Genomic DNA, 20,295 nt, shown 5'->3' with positions numbered 1-20,295 from the left:
ATCTAATTTATATTAAACAGAACAAAATATGCATGGGTGAGGACTGAGGAGGGACAGAAAAGGTCTGAAGGTCTTCTTAAGCCCAATGAGCACACTTTGAGAACCACTGCCCTAGTGATGTAAAAAAAAACAGAATTTAAGAAAGACTCCTATGTTGTTACTGCAGTCAAACAGCCGTTATCTTCAGCTCAGACAAGTTGCTGGGATTTAGTGATTTGCCAATCATTGCCAATTGAGGACTCTGCTATCTCACATACCCCCAGGTTGGTCCCACCTATTAGTTAACTCTTTACTGGCTGTTTTTGAGCCCTTTTTGACAAGAATTGATCATTTTTATTGGATGAAAAATGTATTATATTTCTCCTGTGACTATTGTCGAGTAGTCAATGACGTAACATACTAAAATGCAGTAGTCGTGAATGCCCTACCACATACATACCATAAACATACATACATGGACATACACAAAGTACCGACTGTCAACTTTAACTTTACATGATTTTCGGGCCTCAAAATAATACTTACGTGCTCAATTTATGTACACATGCAATGCTGTTAAGATTAAATAGAGCAATGCTTGTAGAGCTCACTGTATGTACGCCACACACACACACACACACACACACACACACACACACACACACACACACACACACACACACACACACACACACACACACACACACACACACACACACACACACACACACACACAGGGCAGTTAGTCATCCCATGCAGGGATGTATGAGGAGAGTGGTGTTGTGCTTGTTGCTGCTGTTGTAACTAGCGAGTGTTTCCCAGGCAGGCAGCGTGGGCTGACTGGTGGAGGGGTCAGTGGCCTTGTGCCCAGAGGGTGACGGTTCGGTCCGCAGAGGAGGAGAGGAAGGACAGGTCATGGGTGTGCCACCTGCACTGGATCACCTTATCACTGTGTTCCCCAGCCACCGTCTGAGGGAGTGGCTTCATCAGGTCACCTGGGTTCAGCGAAATGAAGAAGATTGTCATTAACACACTTCATTTGGTTGTCACAAATTTCATCTTCAGTGAGTATTATTTTTGCATGGATGCCCCAGTGGTATCAAACCCATATAACCCTGACTGCTGTTGCATTCATGTGGTGTCTGGATTATCGGATGTAGGAATTAGGCAACAGTAAGTACCAGTTAAAAGTAATTTAATAAATTTTGAAGCCTTCCTGAGATCTTTGAAAACCAAAAATGTATGGATATACAATATTTACATTTACATGTTGAGTGTGCAATACTTGGAATAAGTAATCATGAAGGTTGGACACTTCTCTCCATGTGAACATTTTAATCACCAAGACATTACGCCTTCTGCAGAGTGTCATGAAATTGAAAATTCACCTGGACCTTAAATAGAGACAGGTGTTGTATTATTGTATTTGTTGCACTTTGTATTGCACTTTGCTTGGTAGCAGTATATTATTGTATTTGTTGCACTTTGTATTGCACTTTGCTTGGTAGCAGTGTATTTTGTACTTGTTGTTTCTATACTTTTATTGTTTTTATCTGTGAAGCACTTTGGTCGGCTACTGGTCGTTGTAAATGTGCTCGATAAATAAACTTGACTTGACTTGAGGTGTGTATTATTAGTGACTAGAAACGGAGCGCGCTGCGTGCACTCCTTTCTAGCCTACCGTGCCTCATCCTCCTTCCCCTCCTCCTCATTTCTACCATACGTCATTGGTTTTCCCTGGAGGGGCTCGCAGACCCAGCTCTCATGCTATGCACGCTCGAAGAACGAAGACAGCAAGTTGTGTAGTGTGAAAAGAACAGCGACTGACAACTGTTGGGTAGTGTGTCCATGCCATAACGCTGATGGTACCTTGCAGGTCGGTGATGATGACTTTGTTGTCGTAGGAGCCGGTCAGGAGGTAATGGGCCCCAGGCGAGAAGCGCACAGAGCGAACGTCATTGCTGTGCGGGCGGTATGTCTGCACCATGCGGCCTCCTTTGATGTCATACAGCATGCAAGTACTGTCCTCCTGACCGCTGGCCAGCAGACGCCCACTGGGATCCACCGCCACCGAGGCCACCGCACTTCCTGTGTGAGATGGAGCCATAAGAAATATGTTTGACGTGATTGATTGCGGCTTAAAACTGCCTGCCTGTCATTTGATCTCTGTTTTTAATAACAATTTCCCAAGAGTCAAACTCTTCCCCCTGCACACTGATACATTTTAATGTGAAATGATGCCATATTCTCCCCAATTGTACAGTACTTGGTCATTCCCCCTGCTGTCCCGGCGTTACTCCACCCCCTCTGCCAATCTGGGGAGAGTTGTAGACTAGCACATGCTTCCAATACATGTGCAGCCGCTTCTTTCCACCTGACAGCGAGGTGTTTCACCGGCAGGGTGTAGCACGTGGGAGGATCATGCTATTCCCCCCAGGTCCTAGCCTAGGTAAACCCAGCCCCCACGTGACCTGCTCTCTCAGTTCCCAGTCACTAGTGACTGAGAACAGGTCTGAGAGCAGGTCACGTGGGGGATGGGTTTACCCAGGCTACCCAGGTCCCCCCCCAAACAGACCGACCAGAGGAGGCACTAGTGCAGCGACCAAGACTCATACCCCACAGGCTTCCGCAGACACAGCCAATTGTGTCTGTAGGAACGTCTGAACAAGCCGGAAGTGCCGCTGCCGGGAATTGAAGCCGGGTCTCCGTGGTGCTAGGCAAGTGCTTGTACCTCTACACTACCCAGATGCCCCAGAATCTTTGTATTTTGCACTGTTGAGTGACTTTTTATTACACTAAATTGAATTGAATCCCTATCTTCCCTGTCTTATCAACTAATATTTGCCTGTATATGTTATTGTGATTAGTTATGTGTTTTTAAAAATTTACTTTACAGGATAATAACATTTGAATTTTATCGCAAAGACAAATGTGCAATGTAAAGTACTGCAGTCACAGGCAGTAAATTATACTGCTATGCAATGCTCCAAGAAGCAGTAGTGCCCTCTAATGGGTAAACTGCACTATCACACAAACTATTGGTAGTTAGTTCTACACTGGTAATTTCCAGGAAAATACAGGCTGAGCTCCAAATGTAAGTGCTCTGCATTTGCTCTCAAACTTCACTCTCGCTAGTCTGTGTGCCATCTGGACAGGAAACAGGAAACACATGTTTTTATCCACAGCAGCTGATTTGAAAAGTCACCAGCCACTGTCACTATTTTACCTTGCAAACCAATGATATAACAGTAGCTCTGAATGCTGGATGGTTATGTGTCACTGTGGATGCTGGAGTAGAGAATCAAAATGTTCCTGCTTTTTGTTCTGGTGGATAGTTTGTCTTTCCCACTCTGCGCGAGTCATGCACTCACCTGTGCCATGCAGGGTAGTGCCCACCACCTGCACACAGCTGGGCACCCGAAGGTCCCAGAAGCGGACTGTCTTGTCCTGGGAGCCAGAGGCGATCATCCACCCTTCCCATGTGTACAGAGACAGAATGTGACCTGTTTAAACACAAAGGCAAAGTCTCAAATCTGTGATACATTTTTACCATCTTTTATGACACAATTGACACCAAATAAAGGCTCCAAACGAAGTAAGTGTGAAAAGGCCCTCAGAGTATGCTAGGGGATTGGCTGGTGTGAAAAGGCCCTCAGAGTATACTAGGGGATTGGCTGGTGTGAAAAGGCCCTCAGAGTATACTAGGGGATTGGCTGGTATGTGCGTACCGGTGTGTCCGCTGAGGGCGTGCAGCCCCTGTCCTCTCTGACAGTCGGTGGTGTAGATGTTGCAGTCTCCGGCCCCGGCACTGATCAGGATGGAGCCACCACTCTGAGGGCCCTCCATGAAGGCCAGGTCCCTGATAGTACCATCATGCATGCTGAACTCAAGGTCTGGCCCTGAACGGTTTGTACACATACATGAAACACACACACACACAAGCATGCATTATAACATCGAAGGTGATCATTGATGGAAAAATAATACACATACACGCACACACATCATAACGGTAACTTCTAGAACTCACAACGTACCAAAACACAAATAAAAAGTAAGACATGTCTCATGCACACACATTCACACAAATACTGTAGGAGCCCACATCCTAACATCAGGAGTAATCATTCATGGATTTCAACACACAAATGCACATAGAAAATAATGAAAATGTCATCACACATCACTTAAACACAGCTGCAAACATTGATAGGCCTTGTATACACAAGCAAATTGAAAAATGGGGAAATGTACATTACTCATAGCACAGATAAATACCCACAAATGGTACCTGTGGCATTGCAGGTGTCTGGATTAAAAGGCAGGACTTTGATGTATTTATCGTTGGAGCCGGTGGCCAGCAGTTGTCCACAGTGGCTCCAGGCCACACAGTAGATGGAGCCCTTGTGGTGTTTGTTCCTCCTGAAGCGTACCACCGGCTGCTTGACTGGACCAGAACCACTAGACAAACCAACACATTACAAGAGAGACAGGAACTGCATAAGAAGGCTTGAGTTCCAAAATGCTAAACGGCAATATTACAAAAAAGAAAAGGAAAAAGATATATATTATATCGTCAATAACATAACTATTTCGTAAGAAAAGTTCTTAGGGGGACTTGTAACTTTGATAGCCATAATATGCTTTGCTTTCATGCCTGCAAATGTTTTCAATTGATCTCTGTTCCTAAAAGAACAACAGCTATGAGAATATTGTGGATTACCACTTACTACTACTATCATAATTCGCAATCAATTCTTTTGTTAGAATGTGTCATATTTTGGAGGATTTGTGGTTACATGTGTATACCTGGTGGTGAGTGTTTCTGGGTAGGCACAGACTCTCAGCGTTTTGGAATTGGAGCCGACGGCATACAGCGCCCCCGATGGGTGGAACGCCACAGCGCGTACCGCTTGTGTGTCCTCTAGTTGGCTCACTTTAACAAACTGGCCTTTGGATTTCCCCAACTGTGCACAGAAAGATCAGTGGGGAAAAATCCAATCAAAACAAAGATAGGTCCAGGTTTACTGTAACCTGTAAAGTAGTACAAGTAAACAAGTAAAAAAAATGAAATATTTGACGCCGGTCTGTATTGGATCTTTATCTTTAGAGGAATTTTGCAGTACCTCTTGTGTCGTGGTACGCGTGGCAGAGTCATCCTGGACTGGAGGAAAAGTAGCTCTGATCCTCTCAACACTGGCAATCACAAGACACACCTTACACATCCACACAACCAGAAAGCTCTCTGTGCATATTGACAGTAGTCTTAAAATCTCTCATTCTAAATCACTATAATTCTTATTTTGCATGCAAAGATGTAAGAGGCATGACACTTATGAGTATGCATCACAGAAGGTACAGAGTAAAATGCAATGAATACTTTAAAACGTGTGAATCCCAAGTTCAAAAAGCTGAATTCTAAAATGTTACTGAATGCTGACTGATCAATATTTCATAAATTGTGAATATTTACATCTTCTAAAATGTTAACATTTTTGTGAGTATAGGGTCAAGATAGCTAGTCAGAAATGCTCTAATCGTTGAAAGGTGTTACCTTTCTAATCTAATTTTGGAATTAAATTCTTCATATCGTTGTCATGTGAAAACCTTCAACTTTGGTGATTTCCATGGTTTCACTTCACTTCAATTCAATGATTACATGTTCCTCTAACAGTTGAGAAAATTCTGCATCTCAGGCTCTTGAAACATCAAAACTCATTGGATCACACAAAAATACATGGCAGTCAATCCAAAAACAAGGGTGTTCTTTGTTCTTGAGAAGTACAAGGTTTTCACCCGACAGTAATAATGTATTCCCTGGTGACTAGATGGACACGCATGTCCTGATATCGCCGTGTTGGTATGCTTCCCGGACCATCTTTTTTCCCTAATGTGGGCCAGGATGACCACGCCCCGAACTCATTTGATTGGTCGCCGCAACTGCTTCTTCCTGAAAACGTGCGGCAAGTAAAAAAGAATGTGGTTAAGATTAGGGTTAGTTGTTTTCTTATCTAACCACGGCCACAACCAAACCCTAACCCTAAGCAAATTGTTGTACTTGACTAAACATAATGTCTAGCCCTAATGTTTTATAAAAATGTATATGGTTTGCCCGGGAATCGAACCCCTGTCCTCAGATTGGAAGGAAAGCACTTTACCCATTTAGCCACAGGACCAAGCTGCGCTTTTTTCACACCCTAACCCTAACGTTTTCAGGAAGAAGCCGTTGCGGCGACCAATCAAATGAGTTCGGGGCAGGGTCATCCCTGCCCATACTAGGAAAAAATGATGGTCCGGGAACAATACCAACACGGTGATATCAGGATGTCCGACAGGCACCTTCCAGGCAGGGTTTTACCTCTGGGGGCCAGGAATGGGGGACTCATTGAGGGAAGGCATGCCGTGTTTCCCGGTTTGGGCAGGGGTGCTGCTGCTCCTCCCACCCGGCTTGTCCCTGGGGGGTGGAGCCTCTGTGTTAGGAGTCCCCGTCACTCCTCCGTTACACTGCTGGGCCAGACGTGGCAACACCTCGTCCCCATGGTCAAGGCCCACATTCATCTCCTCTAACTTTTGGATGGATCTAGAAACAAAAACAAGATATTGGTCTGAACGAGGCTGCGCTGTGGTTGCGTTAATGTTGGCATATTATTTACTGTAAGGTAATCCTACGGTTGCACATATCGCTCTGGCTAAGAACCGACAACTAAAAGTAAATGCTCTAAACTCAAAGAATCATCTTCTCCCTCACTTTGTTGCACCTTGTTTTCAGTGCAGGAGAGAGCTCAGTGACAGTGTCAAGTGGGTAAGTGGTAAATGCAGAAACAAATCCCACAGAGCATCTGCGTTTCTCACATTGCCGGGTGCTGTTCAAAACAAGGAGGTCCTCATTTTGCATGTATAGATTGTTCATTAGTGCTTCATTTGTACCCCCAGGGTAATTGGTTGAACTGAAAGGACCAAGTTGTTGGGTCTAACACAAGTATTGAAGTAAACTATTGAGACCACCATCTTTACATTTACAGTTGTAGGCCCCCTATGCACCTGACACTCTGATCCAGAAGAACACAAGGTGTGTGAGGGACACATGCTTTGTGACAAACTCGCAATTTAGAGTCTCAATCCACCTGACTTGCATGTCTTTGGGCTGCGGGAGGAAGAGGAAAACCATTCCACACAGAAAGGGCCAGGAAGTGAACACTGGTCCTTCTTTCTGTGAGGCAGAAGCAGAGACTGTATACAAATATGGACATAGCACCGTGACATCACCCATTGGTTTGTGTACTCCTGTTTTGAAGCATCCAGTTTGGCATTTTGAGTGACCGAGTGATAAACTCATCAGGGAAGTGTTTACTGAGGTCATAAATCAAGTGGTAAGTACTGTAGGGTCATTTCCCCATTGACTTCCATATAATCTGACTTGTTTTTGCAGCCATTATAAAGAGTGCAGGGTTAATGCAGCATCTCATTGTTCAGAACCGGAGGTTGCCGTTTCTGGAGAATGACGTTCAGGAGAAAAATCTACAATATTGCTACAATTGACCAGTGCGATGTAACGTGTTGAGCCTTGGAGCTTGGTGACCTGCTGAGGAAGGTCTCGGTGAGGTTGTGCTGGGCTGCGTCCTGCGGCTTCACCCCTCCCTCCAGCAGCATCTGCTGGTAGAGCGCCCTCTGCTGCTGCTTCTGCTCCAGATGCTGCTGCACACGCACGCGCTGCCGGTAATACTCCTGCACATGCTCTGTGGAATCACGCCGCTGGAGACACACACGCGCACACACACACACATGCACACACACGCACACACACACACACACACGCACATGCACGCACACACACACACACACACACATGCACGCACACACACACGTGCACACACGCACACGCACATGCACGCACACACCCAACACGGGTAAACAGACATATTAGGGCATTGTTTGCTTTTTATGAAAAGACAAAAGAATAAGGAACCACCTGGAAAAAAGTGTTAAGGTGAGGATAGTCTCGCTGGCCAGCCTCCTCTCCCTTCTGTCCGAGGAGTCTGGTGCCGCATGTCTCCATAACTGGGATAAACCCTCCCTCTGCTCTACTCTGCTCTCCCATTTGAGCGACTGTTTCGGTGGCAGCCGGATGTCCGCTCCCGGCTTATTACAAGCTCGGTCATTGGCTCCGACCACGTCAATCAGAGCGGCTTCCGCTCCCTCCTCCCTGTGTGTCGCTGTAAATAGTGCACTGCCGCCGCAGTGAAAACAACAACGCTAACTAGCTAGCAAGCTAATGGCAGAAACCTACACACTAGCTCATTGCTACACGCTGAAAACGACGCAAGTTGGATTGTTTGAAACTATTTTCCAAGGGCACTGCCGCTAAGCGCCGCCCATCGCAATCCCACTATGGAGACCTGCGGCGCCAGACTCCTCGGACGGAAGGGAGAGGAGGCTGGCCAGCGAGACTAAGGTGAGGATGACCTTTACCTGAAATCAAGGCTCTGCTGTATGGGAGGATGAAAAAAGTCTATGTCAGCATCTTATGCCAAAGTGAAATTAAGTGAATAATCAGTTTAACACAATTAAGTGAAGAATCAGGGCACGCACCCCCACCCCCACCTCCACCCCTGGTCGCTGCTCCACCCCACCCTCTGCCGATCTGGGGAGAGCTGAGACTAGCACCATGCTTCCTCCGACACATGCACAGTTGCCAGCCACTTCTTTTCACCTGACAGCGGGGGCTTCACTTGCAGGACGTAGCACGTGGGAGGATCACGCTATTCCCACCAGTTCCCCTCCACCCCGACCAGGCCCCCCGACTGACCAGAGGAGGCGCTAGTGCAGCGACCAGGACGGACACATACCCCTAATCCGGCTTCCCACCCGCAGACACCAGCCAATTGTGCCTGTATGGACGTCCGACCAAGCCGGAGGTAACACGGGGGTGCGAACCTGCGACCCTCGCGTTGGTAGGCAGGGAATCTACTGCTACACTACCCAGACACACACACACACACACACACACACACACACACACACACGATCATAATGTACAAACTCTCTCGCATAATCCAGTACTGACAACTCTCCAACTCCCAAGGCCTCATCCTCCACCATCCGCCCCATCAAAAGTTTCCAAGGACCTCATCATATCCAACGGGTCTACATTCCCCTTCATCTCTCTCACCACATATAACACTATTCATGTACACACACACACACACACACACACACACAGGGGGGAAAAATCCAATCTAAGCCGCTCTGCTCTTCTCGATGGGACCTGGGATGCATCAAAATGAGCGATGAGTGAGGCAGTGAGGCAGCTCGGGCGTGCCCACCCATCAAACCACATTATGTGCCTCCCCTGTCCGTGACCGTTCCCCCCCTCACCCCTCCACCTCCACCTCGTCACCGGGGTTATGGTGTCGCTGGAGGGTGGAGGGTGGGGAGGGGAGCCAGAGCCTGCTGTAGCTCATCTGCTACTTCCTCCTCCAACACACCAGGTGACAGGGGAGCGTGGGCTGGTGTCCCCCCTCGGCCCACCGGGCGAGGCAGAGGATTGGGAGAGGATTTATGGGGGAGTGGAGGTGCAGGGAGTAAGGAGACGGGGTGGAGTGGCGGTATGGGGGCAATCTATTCTAAATCTCTTCAATCTGGAGTAATGACTTTTGGAGACATTGACTTCAGTGACCAGGCAGACAAGCAGGGCAATTCATTTTTACAGTTTACACGCTCATGATGACCAGCTGGTCTGTGATGTTTATACCAAAGAAAACCAAAACAATCTAGAGGAGGTTTTGGAGACAATTTGTATTTTTTGCACTTAAGTTTCGTTACTTCTTGTGGATGGAAAGATTACCACAGCTGACTCCAGAATTTCATGTGGGCAAAAAGAATGAATGTACAGCATCTCAATTAGTGGGGATGGAATTGGAACACTCTTCTCTGTTGCAGCACCACTTTGTGACTTAGGCTGAGCAGACGGACGGATACATTAAAATCTTGACTTGCATAGTGCAGCTCTGATTAAGTTAAAGTTGTATTGTGGAGATTTTACGTGAACTACAATTTCTCTAAAACAGTGATTCCCTTTTTCATACAGTATCAAGGACCCTAATTTAGTCCACATTAGGGCCATGGAGCCCCAATTTGATGAAATGTCTCTCAGAACCAAATTTGAGAATATATTAAATTGTTTGATCCCATCCAGAACTCCATGACTATCTGTATTGTAGGTAGAGATATAACAGTCATTTTTCTACATTCTCTAATTGTGTTCACTTCTTGTAAAGGAAATAATGCTGAAGTTAAACATTTCATCGATTTGCTGGGGACCCCCTGGAACCCCCACAAGGACCCCTGGTGGTCCCCGAACCCTGCGTTGAGAACCACCGCTCTAAAGCTTAATATGCGTTTGAGCTTCAATGATGTCACACGACAGGAGAATGTACTTCTGTGTTCCTCATCTATTAGTTTACTGATTAGATCACTGATGATTAATCAGGTCTGTGTGTCATCACCATAAATGCACATCTAGTTATTATCAGTTATTATATTATTATTACCTCATTCCTGTCTGTGCTACAGGGTGGCCCGCCGTCCCTCCCAGGGGCCAGAGGGGTCCGTGTGGCATTGGGACTGTCCAGCCCCTGTGGGTGCTTCCTACAGACACAAAGACAAAAAGACCCACCTGACATTTAGAGTTATACATCCACAGCAATTTGTAATGATTTCAACAGTGACATAAGCATCAACACCTACGCCATTACCATTCATTTTTACTTTGATTTAAATTGGGGAATAAATAAATAAAACATGACAATAGGTAAATATTTGACCACAGAGGACAGCTCGAGAAAATCTCACTTAAAACGTACAATTCTTATTTCCACTAATTGTCATAGATGGAAGACAAAATAATAACTTCACAAACACACTATCAAAATACCCTTTAACTCTTGTAAAAGTGACTTCACTCTGGAAGCAGTGGGGCAGTTTGTATAGTAGTACATTTATTGCATCCAACAGGTAGAGCCAAAGATAACCTGACAACATCCAATGGTCTCACCAACCACTCAACATTATTTTTCCTTCATGTGATGCCAGAGCTTCAGAATGCCACCTCCTCCTATAGTGGCATACAGTAACGTTTCACTTACATTTTAAACGTAGATTTCTTTTGCTTTGACCCTACAAAGCACACTCAGCTAACCTGCGAGAAGATGATGCCAAGGTAGGCCTCTAGAGATCAGGAGAGACTAGAGACCAAAGGATGAATAAAGTGATATTTATTACAATAAAGTGAATAATTTACGACAGAAAGAATGATGAGAATAAAGTATTGTTATTAGTCTTTGGCGGTTAGACACCGCAGGGAGATCTTGAGAGAGCTGCACCAGCCCAGATCAGCATCCAGATATATCCCCATGCAGTGTCTAGATACTGGTGGTGCTGGTGATCTCCTTCTGAGACTCATGGAGACTCTTCCGACTGAAGAATCGGATAGGTCTGCGATGATCGGGAGGAGAAGGGGAGGAGGAGGGTGCGAGCCTGACAGCAGCGATGATTGAGAGGACTGGAGGTGCGTAGGGTGAGAGGTGATGAGAGCAGTGATGTGACACTATGCAATTGGTTAACAGAGACTGGGCGGCAACCAGCTGATAGTTCATTGAAACCTGGAAATTGACAGCTTATTATGATCTTGTGAGTAGATTGAAGAGTGGAGATATAAAGTGAATTAAGGAAGTGTAAAAGATATTATAGTCTTCCTGGCTTGAACTTACGTTGAGAACTACATTTGATGAAGCAATTTAAACGCATCTCAACTTCAAGCCTTCAGAGTTCTTCCACTACTGTATTGTACCTGTAGTGGGTCTAGTATCGGTACGGTACAGTATTAGCACTTTTTAGAGTGGAATACTAAAGTGGTGTCATCCTGTTTATGGGAACAAATTGTGGCATTGTTTGTTTGGACAAAAGGACGTGTTTGTGGAAAATAACAAAGCACTGCCTTTTTACTGTATGGCCGTCTGCAATTGGCCTAAAATATCATGTTATCAGTAAATTCTTATTTATCACTGACTTTCTATATTTTTTGTCTTCCGATTATTGATGTGACCACTACGTTGCATACTTACACTAAGCCAAATTCCTTGTATGAGCTTGCTGAACTTGTTGGAGGACATCTCCACCTTCATGACTTTACGCCACCCTACCTTATAAGTAGTAGTAACATAAGTACTGTAGTAGTAGTATTACTACTATGCGTGTAGTACAGAGCTATCCTGGGTAAACCCAGCCTCCACATGACCTCTATGTACTATCAGTCAGGAAGAAACTTACGCTGCTACAGGCATAGTCTGTGACGTCACATTGAAGGCTGGGTTTACCCAGGCTAGTACAGAGCTCCGTACTAAACATGATGAAGGTGAAAGCATGCATCCATCACCACTCGGTTCTGATGTGCTTGGTGGAGCCCTGGAGGAGATGGTGAGTTTTAATACCTAAGATTGCACCAGTTAGGGATGGGACGATATGCCTATCTCACGATACGATCCAATAGGCGATAGGCAGATCATGATTCAATACAAGTACGATATGATAAAAGTTCAATGACAACAAAGTATGAATGTGCAGAACTATGGTTATTTCTGAGCCACAAATCTTTCTAGCGATGGCATTGGCTCGCTAGAACGTAAACAACAATTTCAAAATGCCAATACAAAGTTTAAATGAGCCTCACCTCTCAGGTGAATCGTCCTCCTGATGCACGTTATTCTCCACCAGACTCCGACTCAGCGCAGACTTCATGTTCCCCTCCATGCCCCTCTTATCCTGGGCACCCAAGCCGTGGGAGAGCCCGTCCAGAGCCGGGTTGAGGGACCTGGACATGTAGGTGTCGGCCGACTGGGGCCTCTGGAGGGGTGAGGCCGGGCAGGGGGAGAGGCGGTTGAACAAGGGGGTGAGGAGGTCGGCGTAGCCCACCTTGCTGGGCTTCACCAGCCGGTCCACGTGGATGCTGAGGGTCTTCTGCTGGAAGGCACAGGAGAAGGCGCCGGGCGAGAGGTTCTGCAGCCAGGACAGCAGCGACAAATCCAGCTCATCACAGCCATTCCCACAGAGCACGTCCACGCCCAGCAACACCTCGCCCTCTGTGATCTCCTCACCAGTTGCTTTACTCTACAGGACACAGAGCCACAAAGATAGTTGTTGCATGTTGTAAACAAAAGTCACGTGGACTGTAACAGAGTTTTAGTAACCTGTCATCCCACCAGAGTCTTTGGCAGGAGGGTGTCAAAACAAATCTGATTCCACTTCCTGTAACTTTAGCTCAGTACTTTAGTACTTACAGTACAATACACTAGACAGCAACAACAGCCAGGATGGCCACATAACAAATCAAAAGGAAAACATTAAAGAGATATTAAATTTCCATCCTCAATCACTGATGTCATCAGTGATGTAATCAATTATGTCATACCATCACTGATGACGTCATCAGTGATGTCATCAGTGATATCCTACATAGGCATTGTGACATAATTGTGACATCACTGATGATGCCATCAGTGACACACACACACACACACACACACACACACACACACACACACACACACACACACACACACACACACACAAGAGAGAGACTGGGGGAGAGGGAGAGAGGAGAGGGAGAGAGAGGAGAGGGATAGAGAGAGGGGGGAGAGACTGAGGGAGAGAGAGACTAAGGGAGAGAGAGAGAGACGGAGACATTGCGTGCGCCAATAGGGCAGGTGAGGCGTATGGGAGCTGCATGGCCAGCTTGGCAAGCTGCAAGGTGGACGAGGCCGTGCAGCGGCTGAGCAGCCCACGCAGCGGGCGAGCCTAGTGACAAAAATGTCCAGTATTCTCTGTCTTAGTTACCATTCATTTTCTATACATCTTGCTATGAGAAGAATCACCTTCAGACAACCAAAACAAATCAGAATCCTTCAACTGCCCCCCTCCCCCCCAAAAAAGATGATTCCTCAAATCACTGTACACGGGGCAGTGAGAGACCAAATGAAATTGATTATACACAACTGGATGATGGACTTGTTTGTGTTCTTCTTCTCTGGTGTACCAGTTAAAAACTCATGAAGGATGACTGAGCATCAATGCAGACTGCAGTTTGCCCTCACTTCATTTTGTTATGTTGGGCTTTTTGAGGAACTGCTGACTATCACATGTCAACATCCATCTCCTATACCCATAAACCCTGGTGTTTTGGGGTCATTTCCTGTAGTTGGTTCAGATTACATTCTCACTCCTAACAAACCGCACTGCAATTCACTGCGAAGAGGACCGGGACTCGCATTTTCAAGCCATTTAGGTGATGGAAATGTATTTGTGATTTATGTTTCCAGGCTTGGGAAGTAGCTGATTACATGTAATCAGGTTACTGTAATCATGATACAAAAAAGGTAACTGTAATACCTTATATAGAAAAATTACTAACATCGGCTGATACCGATATGATTGCCTATGCATTGTACATCCCTATTGTGAGTGTACATGTGTTTAAAAACGTGTCAACCCAAACCCAAAAGTTAGGCTAAATCCTCACTGACAAAGTCAAAGACTATTAAAAAAAGAACTAGGTTCATTGAAAGTTCTTATAACATCAAAATATTATTAGATCCAATTATATCTACATTAGATGAATCTAATACCCCCATAGGGAAAATTGGTCATTGTACCAACATAAAATACTTCTAAAGGGTTTTCAAAATATCTCTAGAGCTTTGTGGAACTGCTACCATGCTCATGAATGGGTTCTTCAAAGAACAATCTGGTGTTTTCCCATAACATGCTTGCAATCTCAAAAGCTCCTGGACTTTCCTCAATGCCCTTTCACATTGGAGAGGTCTCTCTACCTGACAGAACTCCACGCAGCACTCATACAGGATGCCTTTGATGAGCAGCTGGAAGAGGCGGTTCCCACTCGCCCTGAAGCCCGCCTCGCTCAGCTTCCTGTCGGCCGGGATGAACTCGGCCACCATGGCGCAGGCCTCCTCGAAGCAGTGGACGCGCGCTGTGCTGGGGTGCCACCCTTTGAACTGGGCGTGGTGGGTGAGGCACGGCAGGGTGAGCAGGAGACACAGCTGGCTGTAGTCCTCCTTGGCTGGGCAAAACTCCTCCAGACTGTGGAGGCACCGGACCGCCTCCTGCATGGTAAGATCCAGCTGTGGGTGGTAGAAGATTCACACAGGACCAGTGATTATTTGACTGAGATGATGCCTTTTCTGAATGTGCTGAGATAAAAATGCATATCCTTTATACAGTAGAAACCCACAGGTATTGGTCATGAAAATGTCAGTGAATAAGGTTGGACCCAGAGATGGGGACTTAGTTGGACTTGCGACTTGGACTCGAGTCACACACACAGTGTCAATTGAGACTTGACTTCATACTCGACCTCAAAAGACTTGAGACTCAATTCGGACTCAAGATTTGGGACTTGTGAACAATCTTTATTCATTAATTTTTTGGGTGCATTAACATTAAGGAAATGTCTACTAATAGTAATGTCAACTAATGCTGATACTGTATGCTAATAAAGGAGTGAGGATAATACAGTACAGGCTTTGAATTCCTTCGTTGCTATCCCCCAATAGCGCTTGCGCACCTGTTTGCGTGTGCCTTAAGGCAGGGAAGATAGCAGTCCGCCTTACGCCGTCCGCCAGGTGTTCTGCCGAGTTTTGCTCCCCCGCCCAGCAGCAAAAAAAGCATCCCCACCTCACGGGAGCATACTTGTAATGATTTATACAGAAATGTAACTATTTAAAAGTGATATAATTGTCTGGTAGACGTGACCTCCCTGATTTCTAAGTTAAAACAGCCCCAAAATATGTTGGGGATGCAATTCTCGGTGGGGTGCGCAAACGTTCACACCACGTGTCGCAAGCGCAAATTAGAGCCGTGCCAAAATCATCTGCGCCCCAAAATGCCTGCGCAAACGGGATTTGGGTGGTCTTAACTACCAGAATTATTCACGGGTGTGGCCAGGCAATGCTGGGCATTACGTCAAACAAAACCAATCAGATTCCCGTCTCGCAATGGCTGTTTGCGCAAGGCATGCAATATGCTGTAATTCTCTCCATGCGTAATAGAGTGTACTCACTCGTGCGAGGACAGAGAGAGCTTATTGACAAGATCGTCTGTGGTGCCAACAACCCTCCGGGTTATGACGGTAAATAGCATATGTCCATTGTCCAACAAGTTTTCTCAATTAATTTCCCTCTTTGCGATGTGATAAAAGTTTCTCAGTGAGTTATAGTTGATTGCCTCACTGAATTATCTGCTAATACCCAATTTTAGCAGCATAATTTGATGTCCTGGCATGGCAAGGCTGTGCGTAATAACATATCCAAAGGGGATTTTACTTGCACTGCGCTGCACGGAGATTATGGTGCGCAACCCAGCGCAGAGAGGTATTTGCGCGTAAGAGGTCCTTTTCAAAGCTCTTAGCGCAGTAATTGCACGCTGCTGACGATAGCATAATGCCATCTATCACCACATTTTAGCGTTGAAACGCCTGCTTTGGCTTGTGGCAGCCAATGTCCAGTACAATTATCACAGGCATGCGCTTGTGTCCGCCCCCAATTTGCATTGCACACGGCGTTAAACAAGCGCAAATGCTAAATTGGTGCTTTTGGGAAGATAGGGCCCAACATGTTTACTATTTGCTTGTCTAAGCATTATGTATTTTTCTAATTACGTATACTGTATACATACATTGTGAGGGTTTTCAGCTGCAGACATGGCATTATTCACATACAGAGCTTCCAGAAACTTCTGTTTCAAAATGATGTAGCGGAACCTGGACACACAAATCACAATATTAAGAGAATACATTTGATAAAGAACACTAGTTGGTGGAGTGTTACATTTTTTTAAATATTTATTTAACTAGGTAGGCCCATTGAGATTAACAATGTCTTAATGTCTGTTATTTCTTATTGGCTGGTCAGAGACAGACTGTCTATAGCCCCTTCTTAACATGAACTCTGGATTATAACCGTAGAATCAGGAACAGCTATTCCCCGCAGTTAGCGGAGGAGAGCGCATGAAAGGCTACAATCATTGGTTCAAGGGGTGCACTGAACCCCCTAGTGGCCATAGCCAAAAATGCATGTTTTAAATATCTAATTATACCACACAAGTAATCTTTTATTGTAATGCCTTGCTCTCTAAATAAAGGGAAAAATAATTGCGTGACTGTGATTATTTTCAATGGTTATTATAAAACATAGCTGATATTATTCTGGTCTAATTATGAGCATATCTGAGCGGCATAGCCTTGATGTAAACAGCAGATAAAACGTGTGCTTAATGACCTCTCCAAACAACGGAGAACTGGTTCTAAACATGCGGCCCATTCGACTAAGGTCTGGTTATGATCAGGAGTTCACTGCATGTTTAGAAACAGCTAATGTGACATGATGATGTCACTACAGTACTGAGACATGACCTCATTTAGTTCCCGAGGCTTCACTGCTAATCCAACCCAGTCGCTGGTGGAGGGGAACATCATCCCTATGTTTAATATCGTTTTACAATAAAAGAAAGTTCATCAAGTTCACTTATTGGACATTCTTACAAGCATATTAAAATAAAGAAATAAATAAAAAATAATCGAGGTTAACACAAAGACTCTGTTTCCAGTCACAATCTGGCCGTCTGGTAGTTGAGGACTTTTTTGTGTGGTCCTCTCTATCATCAAAGTTGCCCATCCCTGATTTAGTTGGTTCAACCGATACAGAAACTGGTGCACTCGCTTATCCCTACTACTTTGTATCATTACAAAATCAGTAGTATGCAAATGAACAATGTTTAACTCCCCTCCATCTTGTCTGGACAGAGAGCTCCCCGCCATAATGATTTATAATGGGGTATTATTTGTATACTGTGTATCAGGGATAGGCAACTTTGATAGTAGAGAGGGCCACAAAATAAATAAATAAATCTCAATAAATAAATAAACATCCTCACTGCCAGAAGGCCATATTGTGACCGTGCACTTCCACCAGTAGCCTACTGTAACCTCATCACTCAATTACCCAATTATAGCTACTAATTTGATGAAAAGAACAAAATATATACTGTTAATCAAAGTTTATTATACCAACATTTCTATTTTTCATATTCAAATGCTATTAGTATCTGTAAAGGGGAAACTTGTGGGTACCCATAGAACCCATTCTCATTCAGATATGTTGAGGTGAGAGGTGAAGGGACAAGGGGAACTTTGCTCTGGCTTTAAAACTAAGCCCACTACAGCCATTTGATTGGTGTCACTATGAAATGGAGAGATTAACGGGAGAAATGACCAATCACAGCACAGCAAAATCAGCAAAGTGGCCCTGTAACCTTCCCAGTAAAGGTGAGAAGTTCCTGATGTGAGGCAGTAACAGTCTGATATCATTGGAATAATCCCTCCTCACCTTTTCTTGTCAAACGTGTCCATGCCTTCTAAAGGTTGAATGAACTGCATCACCTCGTCCCATTGGCCATCTAGAATGAGCTGCCTGTTGAGAAAAGCCAATGAACAACTTGAGTCTTTTCCAGCTGATGAGGCTATAGACAGTTTTAACTTGACATGAACAAAACATAAACATTCTAAATTGCCCCTAGCTAACTTCCTGTTACAGTGTTTGCGAATACATTTTACAACACCCCTTGTTGATTTTTCATCAGCTCTCTTTCTATCTCTCTCGGACAAAACTTAAAAAGAAAAAAAACTTGAAACACACATGTGTGGGTGTTGAGCAGCAGCAGGCAGCTGAATGAAACCTGTGACACTCACTGCTGTTTACATACAAGATACTAGGAATAAAGCCCTCCTGCCGGCCACATGGAGCCTCTGTGCTGCCGTACAGAGAAGCCTACCTGAGAAAGAGCATGTCGTCAGAGTACAGGCCGTTGATGACGCCGCTCTCCTTCTCCAGGGCCAGCATGCTGATGTGCAGCTTCCTAGAGCTCAGGAAGCCCAGGATCAATTTGATCACCTCCACCTCCTTGATGTTGATCGTCTCATCCGCTGTCATGACTGCAGATCGCCGGTGGCAGCTTGGCCCACTGGAGAGGGGGAAGAGGAGATGTGCACATTCCAGACAAGTCTGCATCCAAAGACGCTTATGCTTCTGAGTCTTTGTTGTTCATAAACTGAATATGAAGAGTCTATTTTTCCCCCCTGATATTCACCGTTTGAGGAAAATGATCCCTACTGTCTCAAAAGGATTGATGGCACCAAAGTAAAATTAGAAAGCACAGGAGAGTGCAAACCTCTGCCAACGCTGAAGAATTCTCCACCTGTTACACCCAAAGGCATCACTCGCTTAAATATGATTTCTTCAGCCTGCAGCTACCCTTTTGATGTGGAATCAAGCCTATCTCCATACTTTCACGGTGTGGCTGAAAAATTATCATGATCTAATGGCAGAAATCTGAGATCCAGATTGCCACCAAAATCGAATCAATTGTTCCTTCTCCCAAGGCCCATCTGTCCAACAAATATTATTGAAACCTGTTCAGAAGTTTTTGAAATATCCCGACAGATGGGCAATCCTTAGCAGAGGTTACAAAAAAAGCATTATATAATTTGCTGGTCAAAAAACACGGAACTATTTTTTTTTGCATGGCTTCATATTTGTGGAGTGCATATATAAATTAAATTATCTTACTAATATAATTATCTTACTAATATAATTGCTCAACAGTTGAGCGGGCGAGGCGGGTGAGGTCGTGCAGCGGTCGAGCTGCGTCTGCGAGCACACGAAGCGGGCGAGACCTCGAGGGCAAACCAACGAGGTACAAATGAGCGATGAGGAGGAGGAGGATGAAGCGGGCGTGGCGAGGGACAGTAGCGTGCTCCGTTTCTAGTATTTTTAAACAAATCCATCTCACAACAATTGATGCTTATCATGATAGTTGTCCCTGTTCATGTATGTCTGAAGATCCAAAGACACATTTCCATGCTGCTTGCAAGCATGGCTGTGAAACTTCTGTGGGTGTTGAATATTGATCCTCTGTGAGTGCTATTCAGAGAGCTGGCAACTTAAGTGATTCTTGGTTAATAATAATGAAATAAAAAACAAAACAAAATGTGTGCCTTTACAGAAGATGTCATGTTGTCTGAATAAACTTCTATGTGTTGCAGGGAGAGATGGTAGGGTAGGTCTAGAGGTGCTGAAAGGCGAGCAAAGTGACAGTGAGACAAACAGCTTTCAGTTAACATCGCTGATGTAAACACTGACGGTTCTTGCAGACTCCCATCCAAACTGATGCCCAGTGGCTCATCAACTGCAC

At 45.1% G+C, this 20,295-nt stretch overlaps 1 protein-coding gene across 1 annotated transcript; it reads right to left on the bottom strand.

Annotated features, from left to right (window-relative positions):
- Positions 1-831: 831 nt before the first annotated feature.
- Positions 832-19,034, bottom strand: LOC310786148 (WD repeat-containing protein 47-like; the record flags this gene model as incomplete). The annotated part of the gene is made up of 15 exons (XM_083647321.1): positions 832-974; positions 1,849-2,067; positions 3,351-3,482; positions 3,708-3,878; positions 4,271-4,440; positions 4,789-4,946; positions 5,106-5,175; positions 6,338-6,559; positions 7,559-7,731; positions 10,530-10,626; positions 12,707-13,143; positions 14,862-15,170; positions 16,723-16,807; positions 18,432-18,515; positions 18,877-19,034. The coding sequence occupies 15 exons, from the start codon at positions 19,032-19,034 to the stop codon at positions 832-834; spliced, it is 2,628 nt and encodes an 875-aa protein (XP_083503447.1).
- Between the last annotated feature and the right edge of the window lie 1,261 nt (positions 19,035-20,295).

Source organism: Poromitra crassiceps (genome assembly GCF_964638095.1).
Source record: "Poromitra crassiceps genome assembly, chromosome: 12".
NCBI classification, from domain to species: Eukaryota; Metazoa; Chordata; class Actinopteri; order Beryciformes; family Melamphaidae; genus Poromitra; species Poromitra crassiceps.
This window is presented reverse-complemented; position numbering and strand designations above follow the sequence as displayed.